Source organism: Erythrolamprus reginae, chromosome 2, assembly GCF_031021105.1.
Source record: "Erythrolamprus reginae isolate rEryReg1 chromosome 2, rEryReg1.hap1, whole genome shotgun sequence".
Taxonomy (NCBI): Eukaryota; Metazoa; Chordata; class Lepidosauria; order Squamata; family Dipsadidae; genus Erythrolamprus; species Erythrolamprus reginae.
Genome location: NC_091951.1, coordinates 219156679 through 219172041, shown reverse-complemented (window position 1 = coordinate 219172041; position 15363 = coordinate 219156679). Strand labels below are relative to the sequence as shown.

At 41.5% G+C, this 15363-nt stretch overlaps 2 protein-coding genes across 7 annotated transcripts in view; one reads left to right on the top strand and one right to left on the bottom strand.

Annotated features, from left to right (window-relative positions):
• The window catches only part of GSK3B (glycogen synthase kinase 3 beta), a 125311-nt gene extending 120563 nt beyond the window's left edge, over positions 1-4748 (top strand). For all 6 annotated transcript variants that reach the window (XM_070741909.1, XM_070741906.1, XM_070741903.1 and 3 more), the window contains one exon: positions 645-4748. In XM_070741909.1, coding sequence (XP_070598010.1) covers positions 645-712 — 68 coding nt within the window. In that variant the 3' untranslated portion in view covers positions 713-4748. The remainder of the gene's footprint in view (positions 1-644) is intronic.
• Positions 1-15363, bottom strand: part of CFAP91 (cilia and flagella associated protein 91) — a 514242-nt gene that overhangs the window by 463516 nt on the left and 35363 nt on the right. The gene's annotated exons all lie outside the window — the stretch shown is intronic.

Sequence of the window (15363 nt, the reverse complement as noted above, 5' to 3'; positions counted from 1 at the left end):
CAAAATTTCAAGTCTGGTGGAATAAGTTATTCTGTTTTGAGTAGAAGAGTGGAGGACTCTTCTTGTGAAATATATCTGTACTCTCTCATTTGTATTAATGTCCGATATGCAGTGTGGATCCCTTGTGTACTAGTTGTCTGTAATACCAATTCAAAAAAAGTTGAAAAAACCTAACATTTAGCAAAGGTAGGAAGCATGACAAGTTTCTAATATTTAACATTTCTCCTCTACATCTGACAATATTAGCTTCATTTGTAGAATTAAATTGTGCTCATCCTCTCATTATGCAGATTATAGACCAAATCTTTAGCAACTATGGTGTTATGTGAAGTAATTAAACATAGTACTGTACATAAGAAGTGCATACATATGTGTTTTTTTGTGTGTGCATGTTTATCTACTTACTGCTTACCTACCAACCAACCAACCAATCAACAGCAGATGTAAAGCATTATGAACTATAACCTTTGATGTCAAAGATGCCATTCCCTCTGGAATACACCATTTCTAGTTGTCAAATTTGGATCTTTCCTTAGTTCATTTATCCTTCCTGGGACAAAAGGCAGAATAGAAGCTTGTCCATAAAACTTCATATTATTAATATATAACCATCTCTTTCATTTTTTCTCCCCTGATATTTGCAGATGCCAGTGCAGGTGATCGAGTTCAGACCAATAATGTAGCTTCAACATCAGCTTCCAACTCCACCTGAACTGATTTCAAGCAGCAGCTTGTACAGGAACAATCACCAGTAATTTTGAGTCTTACTCAGCAATACTGGTCATATTTGGAAAGAAAATGTAAAAAGAAGGGGAAAAACTGTTCATTATAGTGTTGGATTTTTTAAAAAATTGTTGTTCTTATTTAACCTTGTAAAAAACCAGTTTCATTGTATGCTCACTCTGCAGGCTCTTTGGGGCAGGGGAATAAGTGGGATGGGAAAAGGGAAATGAATTATTAGAACACCAATTTCTCTTCCCATGACAATCTTCTAATTTCAGATACATTGCTGTTGTGTACTTTAGAATCAGGAATCTTTATCTGACACCCTCCAACAATCACCGCCATCACCAGAAAAAAGGAAAGAAACCCCTCATTCTGCTGAAGCCTTGTATTTTTAAGTGATGTTTCAATTTTTGGTGTAGTGCACAACTTGAATTTGGTTAGGAGTTTAACAGAAGTTGCTCATCTTGAGTATTATTTGCTGGAATTAAATGTGTTTGTGTTAGATGAGGAGGAAGAACAAGATGAGGTGCTACAATATGCTGAGTTACCAAAGGGAACTATGAAGGAGGAGGGAAGTTACAGTGTGAAAAAAGGTTGAAGTAATAAGGAACAAATCACCTTAAATTTCATTCCCAATATTTTAGGAGTTGATATTTAAAAAATCTGGGAAGCATAAAAGAAAGCATGACTAATCGTAACCACACCTCAGTAGATGGGGGTAGGTGTGCAATTCCCTCCATATGCAGAAAATAGAAAAATCCTCATGCTTTCTGTTCATTCATTTTGATTCTAAGTTTATTTTTTTCTTGAAGAACACTGGAGAAAAGATGCAAGGTTATAATGTGAATGGACATACTATTTTCATAGCATACAGTAAGTTGTTAGATTTATTTAACAAGTAGATTTAAATCCTGGTTTATATTTAAATTCACCTTTTTCAGCCTTTTCTTTTCTAACCTTTGTTACTGGTTTTCAGAAGTTGTTTTTGTCACAATGGAGAATATTAAATCTCTAGACAAATAAATTACTTGCTCTAGGTGTCAGGTGTGTGTGTGTGTGTTGTGTTATATACATGTACACACAAGCATTCATGCATATACATAGCACTGCCTTTTATTTTTTACATCTAGAAGCAGAAATGCCTGTTTCCTATGTCTTTGTTCTGGACAATTAAATTGTGGCCAAAGGTCTCTGTGACATGAAAGCAATATGCCTTGAATCAGTTTGAGAAAGAATGTCATTACTAATGCATGAAGCACTAATGGGCTCTTGTGACTAGCTTCCACTTTGATTTGATAGCTGTACTTATTAAGCTTTACATCAGATTTACTTTACCTTGCAATATCTTTCATTGGTGAACCTTTTGAAATTAGATTTGGATCAAGGAGAGCAAGTCGTTTGTATTCATTGTGAGAAGTAGGGTCTCAAATGGAGAATGGGGCATGCCCAGAAAAGATTAGTGGCTTCACTAAAAAAAAATCAGATGACTTTAAAGACCACACAAATCATAACTTACCGTAAATTGTTTTTAAGAGCCACAAGTTAGGAAGCTGACTTTCAAAAACTGAACTTGACTATAATGGATGGGAGGCCTGGAAGACACTCCCACTGAATAGCTTGAGCCCACCGGCATCTTCCATGTTGAATGTGTGGCCATTGTAGTCAGAGCTCTGTTTCGTGGTCTGAATTCAGAAAGAGGAGATCTTAGGAGGTTTTGTATTATTTTCATTGGTTTAAATAATAGGAGAGAATAATTAAAAGCTTTAACACTTTTTTAGTGTGTGTGTGTGTGTGTGTGTGTAAAAACTAGGATCCTGATCCCCCCCCCCCCCAAGGATCATGGCAGAACGGCAAGCAAAATTTTATATAAATCTAGATCCAGGTGTTTCAGTATCATTTTTTGTAAATAAACTGACAAAAGCTCCTCACCAAATTCAAGTTTGTACATTAGTTCTTAATCTTTTAAGTTGTATTGCTTTATATGTAAATACGTGGACACAGGAACTGTTATTAATGAACAAATGTTACCATTCAGGGCAGTTAATTTGTTTTAATAATCAGACAAAATGTAGACAAGCTTTTTAAAGCCATATAATTCTAACTATGTACAGTAGATAACTGGCCTGTATTATTGTAACAATAACTAGCAATGTATAGTGTATCTATAGTTTGGAGTGCCTTTGCTTCCATGGTTTTTTTCCTTCCTTTTTGTAACAGATGCCTCATATGTGCAGATACGCTTTCCTTTTTTCAGCCATTTCACGGTCAGTAGCAGCATTTAAAGAAAATGCGTCCAAGCATCCATGGCTGTGCTCCTGCTGAATCAATAGCAATGAGTTAACGGCTCAGCAGCATCAAAATAGTCACCATTTTCCCAGTATTTTTGCTCACTTATTTAAACATTATCCCCACCGTAACTGATTTCATTATAGAGATAACACCTAGGTATCTAAAATGACAGGTTTATCTTTTACAGATTCTTGCTCAATATGTTCTTAAGTAGGTCTTGTTGTGGATCACTGCTGCTTTAGAGCTTTTGCTTGGCCATGTTGTTCATTCAAAGACAGAATTGGAGATTGCCAAATAAGAATGCAACTGTAACTGGGGAGGGAAGAACTGGGATCACATATATACACCTGTATATTTTAGATCTAAAAATCTTGCAAGCTTTTTTGGACAGAGAGAAAGTTGTGGTATTAAATGTCTATTAATGTAGATTAGCACCTCCGTTCTCATTTACTTGCCAATTTTTTTATGAACGTTAATTTTTGTGCTCAGCACAAGGGCCTTGATTTTAAAACTCTGCTCATATATATTCAACTTGTTAATATCTACATGAGGTTTTTTTAATGGCAAAATGCTGAACTTTTTATCAAACCAAAGGTTGCTTTTTTAAAAGCTTTTTGTAACCATCTTCTGTTCATTCCAGTAAGACAGAGGATGCCATTTTTTTCTGGTGACATAAAGGTCAGTGAAAGTATTTTGTTTCTGACTGTCCACTTGGAAGTTAAATTTTATGGTTTGTTTTAAATGAAGTACCGTATAGTCTCTCAATCTATCCTTAGTCTGCGTTGCAGTTGTGCATAACCCTAAAATGGCATTAATGATATTCTCTGAGTTATTGATTGAAAATGAGAAAAAAGGCACTAGTAATCTTAATTTTGAAGTATGTCCTTTCAAATAATGTCATGGTTTTTTAAAAACAGATTATTTTAATGTCATCTAGCTGGTGCTTGAACAAGCTTCCTTCTAAGAATAAGCCAAGAAATAGTTGATGTCTGTGATTAGTGTTAATTTGAAACAATCCCAAATTTAAAATGTTATCAGCATTTTTCTCCATTAAATATCTTAGCCTCTAGAAATTAAAGCCAGTAATAAAAAGCACAGTTTGTTGTCTATCCCAGGTCTGATATTTTTCAGATGTGCTCATCAGAACTCCTTTTAATTCCTAATATTTCTACAGGAACTAATTTCTTGCTTCATTTTGCAACAAGGCAATAAAAGCAAAATGACTGGTACCTAAAGGGTTAGCTTGAGATATGTCTCTTCCTAGTGTTGTTTGTTATTGGTTTTTTGGGGGGGAAAACACAAAAAACCATTTATATATATAAATAATATGCTTGCTTGTAAAATTTGCATTTGTTACTATGTTGCTGATCACTTGGGCTTGTACACACAATTAACGTGATCACTTTCATCTTAAAAGCAGAGTTCTAAATATATATATAATGGACTGTGGGTTGTATACAAACTATTGCATACACACGCAAAGCTGTCTTGATTCAAAGAAGCAAAACATGTATAACGTTATTACTACTTGAATGCCTCTGTGACTGATTACTTTTTCATTTTAAGTATAAACTTTTTGTGGTATGTATGCTTAATGTTCATTATTTTATCTCCTCCCTTCGGATCCTTTGTAAATACATTATGTTCTGTGTGACTTGGTTCAGAAATAGTTAACTGGTACTGTAATTTGCATTAAATAAAATGTAGGTTAGCCTGGTCATGAAATTTAAAAATTACAATGTGTGGTCTTTTTTTCAAACTGTTTCCTGTCCATTACCTGAACTGTGGCAAATACCTGTGGCATTTTCCTGTCATTCTTCTCCACTCAGAAAATGGGTTGGATGGACTATAATAATCAAAAGACTTGGAATTGGCGTCTTTTAAGTTATGATATTATTAGAAGTTAAAACAGGTCCTGTGTTGTGTTTGAGTTTGTTGAGAAACATGTGAAGTCTTTCACAGAAATCATAACATACGCCTCTGAGAACTGTTCATCCTTAAGGGCTTTTCTAAAGCATTTCCTTGGATCAGGTGCTGGTTCTAAGAGAGCTCTGCCTGATACGATAGATACCCTATCGTATCAGACAGAGCTGTTCCTTTAACATATCAGCACATTATTTATCTTTGAACACATCTTTGATCCTTGATAATGTATTATCAAATGTGATGTTTATTTGCACAAGCAACTGAAATTTATTCTTCATCCTCTGGTGGAACCAGCCTTCACAATGGGAGTTTCTTGAACAATCATCTTGAGAATCGAGTCAGTCAATTTGAATACTTGCTTGGATCTGCCTGGATCTGACTCAATCGTTCAAGAGGATAGACATGGCTGAGCTCCTTCCTGTGATTACAGGTTGTTTTTTTTTGCTTTCCTTTCATTCCTCTTAATTAGTTTCCAATCTGTCTTAACCCTTTCTTGCCTCATATTAGTCCATAATTGGTTTAATAATTTCTTAGTTTAGTTATATTAGATCAGTTGAAAATTAGTTTTCAAGTCTGCTTATTTCAACAGCCCTTATCAGGGCTCACCTCACCAGCTCATTAGAGTTGGGGACTTGCAGCTCCCAGCTGAGTTGTTGGATCAAGAACTCAGAGAGGAGGACTCAACGAACTCAAACAGCTTTATCATGCAAGCGCCCATCTACAGGAACCCCGCCCAACCCCAGCTCAGTCACAATTAGGCCAGTTAAAAATCCGCGAGCGCCACTACAGTCAATTTGCAGCGCCCACCCATTGTCCAGTTCATGCAGCTAAACTTACAATAGACTAAACTAGACTACGCAGCAAACTGCGTGGTCAGCCAGAAGCAGTTGGCCTTCCCTAGCAATAGCGTCCTACACCAGCAATTGTATTGCATAGCTCCGGTCGCCGCTAGAGTCTGATCACGGCGACGCTCATCCTTATATCTGGAAAATCCCCTCCCCCCAGGGCTGCTCCTCAGTGGTGGGTGCCGCTGGAGTTTCTTGTAGCGCCCATTTTTTTCATGAATCCAGCCGCAGGAGAGTAGATCTAGGCTCAGCCCCAGCAACGGCAGTTCTACATGGCAAGCAAGCACTGGCATCTTCCTCCAGCTCGTGGAGCCAATCAGCAAGTTGGACATGGGAGGGGGGCCCAGGGAGGGACTGAGTGCCCGATTCTCAACCAGGTCCCCAATTAGTAATGGACCCATCTAATCTCTGATATCTTATGGCAGAAGTCCTGCAACAGGGTGGGCGCTTCCTCACTTCCGTTTCTTCCTCAGCAGCCTCTTCAAAGAAGCGAGCAGCCTCTTCTAAATGCAGAAGGACATTCAGACAGCTCAGAGGACAGTTCTTAATGATCAAAAAGGCGAGAATCTGGATGAAAATGATTCCAGGTGAAATTTGTCAGAGGATAAAGGCCTATCCACACATCAATTGCTCATGTCTGGCTTATTTTATCCCTTGTTTAAATCCTTGTTATTCAAAGCTTGCACTGCAGCACGTATTAAGGTTCCTGCCTCTTCTTCATCAACATCCACCAATGAACAAACCAACCCCCTTTTTTTGGAGGTAAGACCAGAGCTGGATGTTATACCTATTCCCCAACTCTTGTAGACACAAGAAGGTCAAGGGTCAGTTGCAGCATCCAGCCTCCTTGCAGGACAAAAGGGTTTTTACTAATCTTTCTGATTTACTTTCAGTACTAGCAGTAGATTTACCAATTAGAGGTCTACATTCTTCCAAAACAATTTTCAGGTGAAGTAGAGGAGATCTTGAAAGTGGACAACAAACCTATCGAACAGTCCTTCATCAAAACTCACCAATCCGCAGCATGGGCCATTAAAGCTTCCACTACTTTCTCCTTTTTTGCACATACAGCCCTCCTGTGGCTAGAACAGGTTCAGAAATAAATTCCTTCCACCAATGTGAGAGTGCAACAACACCTCAATAAGATCTTTCCTGCGGTCCAGTTCTTGGCGGAATCCACGCTTCAGACTGCCCACTTTACCACCAAAGCCATGTCTTCAGCAGTTGTGACCAGACGCATGCAATGGCTCAGGAATGGCAGGCTGATTTGCGCTTCAAGTGGCAAATAGTTGCAGCACCCATCAGAAAGGTTCCCTCTTTGGGGAAGTCCTGGAACCTCTGTTAGTGGAAACCGGCAACAAGTGAAAGATCCTGCCAGCCGTGACTCAGAAAAGATACTCCAATTTATCATCAACCTACAGTTGCCGGCCCTTTTGAGCAGCTGACCGGGACTCATCCTCCCAGGCCCCAGGTCAGTATTTACCCCATCAGAGGCAGGCAGGGGAGGCAATTCTGCAGACATCCACGAGGGGCGCATTTAGGTAGGTCCTTTCATAGGGGTAGGTGGTAGTCCCTTTCAAGTCCCAATTGGAGCCAGGTTGGGCAAAGGTCATGGTCCTCTCACGAAACCTCCCACTTAATCAACTGGTTGGAGCTGAGGGCGGTCTACCTGACTAAAACAATTCCTACACATCATCTCAGAACTCAACGTCCTGGTCCTGACAGATAATACATCAACAAAGACCCACATCAGTTGGCAGGGGGGCACATGTCGCAGATCCCTCCAAGCAGAAGACAGGAGGCTGGGCCTGTGGGCGGAGAGACATCTGCTATCGCTGACCTCGGATCACATATTGGGAGCAACTCACAGGCAGATTGGCTAAGCCGCTCGCAAGTGGACCCAGCAGAGTGGTAGCCTCTTCCAGCACTATTCCAGCATTTTGGACTACCTCTACTCAACCTTTTTGCGACACAAGTCAACACACAACTCCCCAGGTTCTTCTCACACTTCCTTTCCCAGGGCGTGGAAAAGATGAATGCTCTACAGAGTCCATGGCCCCAGGGTCTCCTGTGCGCATTCTCATCACTTCCAGTGATACCAGAAGTCCTGGAAAAGGCCAGGTAGAACAAGCAGAGCTGATCCTGGTGACCCCGTTCTAGCCTTGACAACCATGGTTGGCCAACCTTCAAGCTCTCTCAATCTCCAGTATGCATCCCTCTTCCAAAGATCCTGAGGTTTTTGAGCGTTGGCCTTGACAAGGGTCTGTCCCCCAACACCCTTCGCAGGCAAGTGGCGGCACTCTCATCAGTTCTGTCCGGTGACCAAGTCGCTTTCGCAATTCCCAGCCATTCGCCATTTTCTCAGGGGGGCTACGAATCTACATCTACTGGCAATACACCATTATTCCGCTTAGAACCTCCCCCTTTACAGGAGCCCCCCCATGAATCACTTCGGGAGGCATCGCTGAGACACCTGTCTATAAAGGTGGCCTTTTTGTGGCCATCACGTCAGCACAACACATTTCAGAGCTGTCCGCGTTCTCAGTCAAAAGTGACCTATGTATCTTCCAGCCAGATAAGGTGACTCTCAGACTCTATCCCTCCTTCCTCCCAAAGATAAACTCTGTCTTCCATCGATCCCAAGAACTCATTCTCCCTTCCTTGTGCTCCCACCCAGCTCATCTGAGTAGCACTGACATATGCTAGATGTGCAAAGAGCACTCAAGATCTATCTGAATCGGAAAACGGAGGCTCTCTTCATAGGATTCCATCCCAAATCCCTGGGCAACTGAGTTTCTTCATCCACCATAGGATGCTGGACCAAGAACACCATTGCCAAAGCATATGAGGTAGCCATTTGCCCATTCCTTCAGGAATCACAGCTCATTCGACCAGGAGTGCAATCGCATATGCGGTCTGGTGCACGCGGGCTTCACTCGAAGAGTTCTCTCGGGCAGCCACCTGGGCGCAGCCTTCCCAGTTCATTCGTCACTACAAAATTGACTCTTACGCATTGGCAGACACCGCCTTTGGCAGGAGAGTCCTGCAACAGGTGGACACTCATTAAATCCTTCCGCACCCCTCAGGACCTCTGCTTTGATAAGTCCCATTGTGAAGGCTGTTTCCACCATAGGATGGAGAATAGGCCTTGTAACCTTACCTGAACGCCTCTTCTCATCTGGTGGAACCAGCCTTCAGTTCTCACCTTTCCTCTTCTTCCTTTTGCATCGCACTTCTCACTTTTAGTCTAACACAGAGCCTCAAGAAGGAGACTTTGCTCAGTTCAAATACTATTCACTAGCATGCCACATTCGAGTCTAGTCTTCAGATTTGTCAGATCTGGGGTTACAAGGCGTATCCAAGCAAGTATTCAACTTGACTAATTCAATCCTCAAGATGATTGGTCAAAGAACTGCCATTGTGAAGACTGGTTCCACCAGATGAGAAGAGGCCTATTCTGTTAACATTCTTGAAAGCTAGATGCACAAGTCATGTGACTACTGCTTCAATTTAAAAAAACCCTCTTCATTTCTTGTTGATCATACAAGCACTTGCAAGCTGGAGTAAGACAAAATGGGATTGTAACATACAGGAAGTGAACTGAAATAAGCATAAAGGCTTCATTTTCAGATTCCCGCAATCTCTTCATCTAGTTAAAATGGACTGTAAGTACAGAAGTACATCCATCCTTTATTGCTTGCTTGTTTACAGACAATGTTTTCTCTTCCACCCTGCTTTTCTATACCATGCTTGCTTGCTGCCTTTTCTTTATTTTGCTTATCCTAACATGATTTGTCTTGTTCTAATTTCACCTAACTTACTTACAGGGGTGGACAAAAAAATGGAAACCTTGAAAAAATCATCAAAATATCTCTTAATATGGTGTTGGTCCACCTTTTGTGGCAAATACAGCCTCAATTCGCCGAGGTATTAATTCATACAAATCGTGAATTGTTTCCAAAGAATTTTTAGCCCATTCTTCAGTTAAAGCACCCTCCAGTTCTTTTAGAGACGATGAAGGTGGAAATCGACTTCTTACTTGAATCTCTAAAATCGACCATAAATGCTCAATAATGTTGAGGTCTGGTGATTGTGGTGGCCAGATGATATGCTGAAATTCATTAGAATGTTCCTTGTGCCATTCTTTAACACTTCTTGCTCAATGGATTGGTGCATTATCATCTTGAAAGATGGCATCCCCTCTGGAAACAGTTCTTGAACCATAGGATGAATTTGGTCGGCCAAAATTCTTAAATAGTGATGGCTGTTAATTCTTCCATGAAGGGAAATCATTAGCCCGGTGGATTTCCAAGAAATAGCACCCCAGATCATCACTGAACTCCCGCCATGTTTGACAGTTGGGAGAAGGCAGTCTGGATGAAATTATTCTTTTGGCTGTCTCCAGACGTAAACACGTCCGGAGGTCGGAAAAAGGGTAAATGATTCGTCAGAGAAAATCACATTTTGCCATTGCTCGAGGGACCATTTCTGGTGGTTTCTACACCACTATAAACGCTTTGAAACATTTGTCTTTGAGAGCAGAGGTTTTCTAATTGCAGGTCTTCCATGGAATCCAGATTTGTGAAGCTCCCTTCGAACAGTTTTTGTGGAACATGTCTATTGAGCTCTGCAGTGATTTTAGGAGCTGCGGTCTTGCGATCCGCACTAACAATCCGCTTTAGAGTCCGACGGTCTCTCTCAGACAACTTTGACTTTTGATCAGATCTGTGCTTGGCTGAGGACATTTTCCCTTCTCTTTCAAAAGCAGTCATTACTTTTGAGACATTACCTCTTGAAACGCCAAACATTCGGGTACTTTCTGTTACATTAGCGCCTGCCATTCGAGCACCAACAATTTGGCCTCTTTGAAAGTCTGAGAGGTCTGCCATTTCTAGAAGGTTATAACCAATTTCCTTAAATTTCTGTACAAAAAAAAGGTAGTTTAAAAAAACATATCAAATAACAGAATTTTAAAAACAACCAATAAAATATGTCAGGTTTTGATTAATTTGAACATGTACAAACATTATGATGCCAAAAAGTCAAGTGCTTCCATTTGTTTGTCCACCCCCCGTACATTAGATATGCTATATTTTTCTCTGTGTCCTGCTTTTCCTGTAAGATACCCTTTTTCCATCATATTTCTCTTAGATTCACATCTTATGTATGCATACACATTCTTCTGAATGCTTATTCTTCTATACCTGAGAAGTGTTTGAATCCATAGTGAAAAAAAGAGAAAAATTCCTTTTCCACTTTACCCTTCAACTTATCAGACTGATTTGGCTCTGTCAGGAAGAATTTGGTTGTTCCAAATTTTCCGTTTTGTGGAATAGCCTTCCAAAATCTTGCCAGCTTTGCCGGCCTTATCCAAGTTAGTGATAGATTCCAATCATCAGGAATGAGTGCTGTTTTATCAGTGTTTGTAAAGAGCATGACTAAACTGGTTACTATGCAATTCCAACAGTTCTTTTTGAAATTAGATTATCTCATCCAAGGCACTTGCCACATTTTAATTGTTCAATCAATTAATAAATTTAAGGGTTGATCAGGACCTAATTCATTAATGGAATCTGAAATCTAGTCAGGAGTCCACCTTACTTCCTGTTGAACTAAGTCCTTTCCACCCATATCTGACCACTGTTGCAAACTTTCCATTTTGCCGTATGAATTCTTTACTATTATTTACTGCGATGCTTCATTTCTTTTGTTAAAATTAACTGATTCCAGTTCTGTGTCAATTTCCTTTTCTTTCTTAATAGTTCCTTGAAATCCTGACTCTCCACACTGACCAGACCAGAAGGAACTGATTTGTTACACTAATTTTTATTATACCATGGTAAAATGCAAAGGTCAAGTCTCCTGATCCACTTGGCCAAAATGAATCCATTAAATGACAAACTTACTTTGCAGATTGCTGGGCCAGTTCTGATCCCATCCCTTGCGAAAAAAGTACTTTTGACTGAACTTTTACATGATAAGATATAATATTCTAAAGCAATTTCCAAAGCAATACTGGTTCTAGTAGATTCCTCACTACTATTAAATCAATAATATCAAAAAACAAGAATATTTGCAACAAGGTAGGATATCCATAAATGAAAATATATACCTGGCTATTTGAATGGCAGGTTACTATACTTCTTTAGCTTTTCTTTTCCAGATAAAAATCTGCTACCATGGCACATGCGTTCTTCAAAATAACTGATTTGAAGGATCAATCTAAAATCCCCCTCCACACTTTTTAGGGAAAGTTGTTGAGAAGATATATATGCAATAGTGTCAGAAAATCCTGCATAAAACAGGTTACCCTTCATTAAGGTTTCAGACCTAGATATGAGATTGAAACAGCATTAGTTATGCTTTTTGATTAGCTTTGAAGGGAGAGTGATGGATGATAGTGTTTCTGTCCTTGCTTTTCTTGACTTCCTAATGGACTTCAAAACCTCCTTTTCTGGGCCTCTACTTTGTACAGTTTAGTACATGAAGTTTAATATTCTCTCCGGTTTTAGTATTCTCTCTGACTTCATCTACAAAAAGTGATGGGTGAGATCATCTAACGCAAAGGAGACCAGCTGGTATTGGGGCGAGAACTGCAAATGGCAGAGCTTTGCCGGGCACCATGAAGAACTGGTATCTGCTGACCGGGAGACCCTATAGCAGTGATGGCAAATCTCTGGCATGGGTCCCACAGGTGGCACGTGGAGCCATATCTGCTGGCACATGAGCCATTGCCCTAGCTCAGCTCCAACATGCATGTGTGTGCTGGCCAGCTGATTTTTGACTCACGTAAGGGCTCTGGGAGGATGTTTTTGTCTACCGGAGAGCATTTTTACCCTCCCCCAACTCCAGGGAAGCCTTTTGAGCCTGGGAAAGGTAAATCACAAGCCAGTGGGCCCATCAGAAGTTGGGAAACAGTCAATTTCCGGCCTCCAGAGGGCTTCCATGGAGTGGGGGAAGCTGTTTTTGCCCTCCCCAGGCATTGAATTATGGGTGTGGGCACTTGCGCATGCGTGATAGCGTACGCATATGCTCTTTCACCACCCGAGGGAAAAAAGGTTCGCCATCACTGCCCTATAGCAGTGTTTCCCAACCGGTGTGCCGCGGCACACTGGTGTGCCACGAGACATGGTCAGGTGTGCCGCGAAGAAATAAGCTCAGCTTCTGGTCTCGCAACTTTTTGCGAAGAGAAAAAAGTTGTGAGACCGGAAGCTGAGCTTGCTTCTTTGCGCCTTCCAAGTTTTCCAGCAGCTGCGGCGCCCCGCCCGGCTGGAGCTTCCCTGCCAGCAGGTGAGCTTTGGGGCTTGGTGGGAGGGCAGCAGCAGCGGGAGGGTGATGGCGGCGGCAGCGGGCAGGAGCCATGCCGTGGGGCGGTGGCAGGGTGGTCCCTCTCTCTCCCCCCCTCTCTTGCTTTCTCTTTCTCTCCCCCCCTCTCCCTCTCTCTCCCAGTAGCCGTGGGGCGACGTCAGGGTGATCAGCTGTGAGGCGGAGCTACGGAACAGAGGAACAGAGGCACCGACGGCGGCGGCTGGAAATGCTGGAATTGCGTGGCTGGCACTTGCCTGCTGGCTGGACCAGGACGGAGGCTCAAGCCCCACGTCCATGCCCAGCGCAACGCCAGAAATGTATGGCGTCTAGCCACCGCCGTCTGTGCCTCCGTTCTGGAGCTCCGCTTCACAGCTGATCACCCTGCCGTCGCCCCACGGCTACTGGGAGAAAGAGAGGGAGAGAGGGGGGAGAGAAAGAGAAAGCAAGAGAGGGAGAGAGAGAAAGAGAGGAAGAGAGGGGGGAGAGAAAGAGAGAGAAAGATATAGCAAGAGAGGGAGAGAGAGAAAGAGGGAGAGAGGGGAGAGAAAGAGAAAGATAGCAAGAGAGGTAGAGAGAGGAAGAGGGGGGGATAGAAAGAGAAAGATAGCAAGAGAGGGAGAGGGGGGAGAGAAAGATAGCAAGAGAGGGAGAGAGGGGGGAGAGAGAAAGAGATAGCAAGAGGGAGAGAGAGAAAGAGAGGGAGAGAGGGGGGAGAGAAAGAGAAAGCAAGAGAGAGAAAGAGAGAGCAAGAGAGAGGGAGAGAGAGGGGGGAGAGAAAGAGAAAGCAAAAGAGAAAGAGATAGCAAGAGAGAGAGAGGGAAGAGAAAGAGAGAAAGACAGCGAGAGAGAAAGCAAGAGAGAAAGGGGGGAAGGAGGATGAGGGAAAGACAGAGGGAAGGAGGGCAAAAAAGAGGAAGGAAGGGAGAAACAAAGAGAGATGGAGAGAGAGGGGAAAGAAAGGAGGGAAGGGAGAGAGAGAGAGAGGGAGAGAGAAAAATAGAGTGAAAGGGAGGAAGAGAGATATTTTTTGTCCAAACTTTTTTTTACACACACACACCCGCCCCCCGCCCCCGCTCAATGTTCCCCAGGATTTTGTAAATGTGAATAATGTGCCGCGGCTCAAAAAAGGTTGGGAAACACTGCCCTATAGGGTCAAAACATCTTGGAGGGGTCGTAAGGAAAGGAAATGCGATAACTTCCAACTTTTATTCTAGAGACTTAACCTAAGTGAGAGATTTTCAAAAATAAAGGTGATTAGATACATGGAGAAAGATTAAAGATTAAGAAATGACAAATGGAAGCTTTAAAATATAGAAGACCTAAAAATAATTGGAAAGGTAATTATTGGGCGAAACTGCATTTTTATTTTTAAACCTGGATTTATCTGATAATCAGCTGTTTGGAAAACACTATTTAAGGTGGGAATTTGGAGCAGGGGAGCCATCTACTGGAAGAAGAAGAGCACTCTGGTGTGGGAAACTAGTGAAAGTGAGAATTGTTTAATACACATAAAGGAAGGAGAGAAACTAAACAACACCTGGAAGGTGGCTTGACTTTGACTCCATTCCAGAAGGCATTTTGGATGTTTGGAAATACTTGGTGAGCTTTTTGAAGATCCTTAAGACAAATTAAATTGGAAAGAACTAAAATTCTACTGAAACTGTTTAATGGATAGTGGATTTGAAAGATCTGAGGAAATTTGGTGGACCAATTTGGACTTGAATTATTAAAGTTATTTGACAGAACATCATATGAGGGAAAAGAAGAAAGATGATAGAAGAGAAAAACTAAATAAGACTTTAACTTTTGGACAATTGGGAAGCTGAATAGGTGGAAAACTAAACACTGTAAATTACTAAAGAGCTCCAAGAATTATAAATTTATGGGATGTACAATCACAAGACATTAAACTTTATTAATAATTGGCTTTGTTGGACTTTTTATATATTGGGACATTGGAACATCAGAGATGGACCGTTGAACTTACCTGAACGGTCTTCTCGATGCACTGCGAGGAGAGTCCAACATGGGTGATACTTCAGCCTGATTGGTTAGAGACTGAGTTAAATTATAATATTAGCTCTGCCCTGTAGCCACCCCCTTATAGCTCAGTCAATAAAAACGAAGGAGTAGTGCAACTAACACAACTTTATTAACTCAACTTCAACAAAAAACTGAGCTCCTGGGCCAAATGGCCGGGTTGGGTTTGGACTCTCCTCGCAGTGGAATCGAGAAGACCGTTCAGGTAAGTTCAACGGTCCTTCTCCAA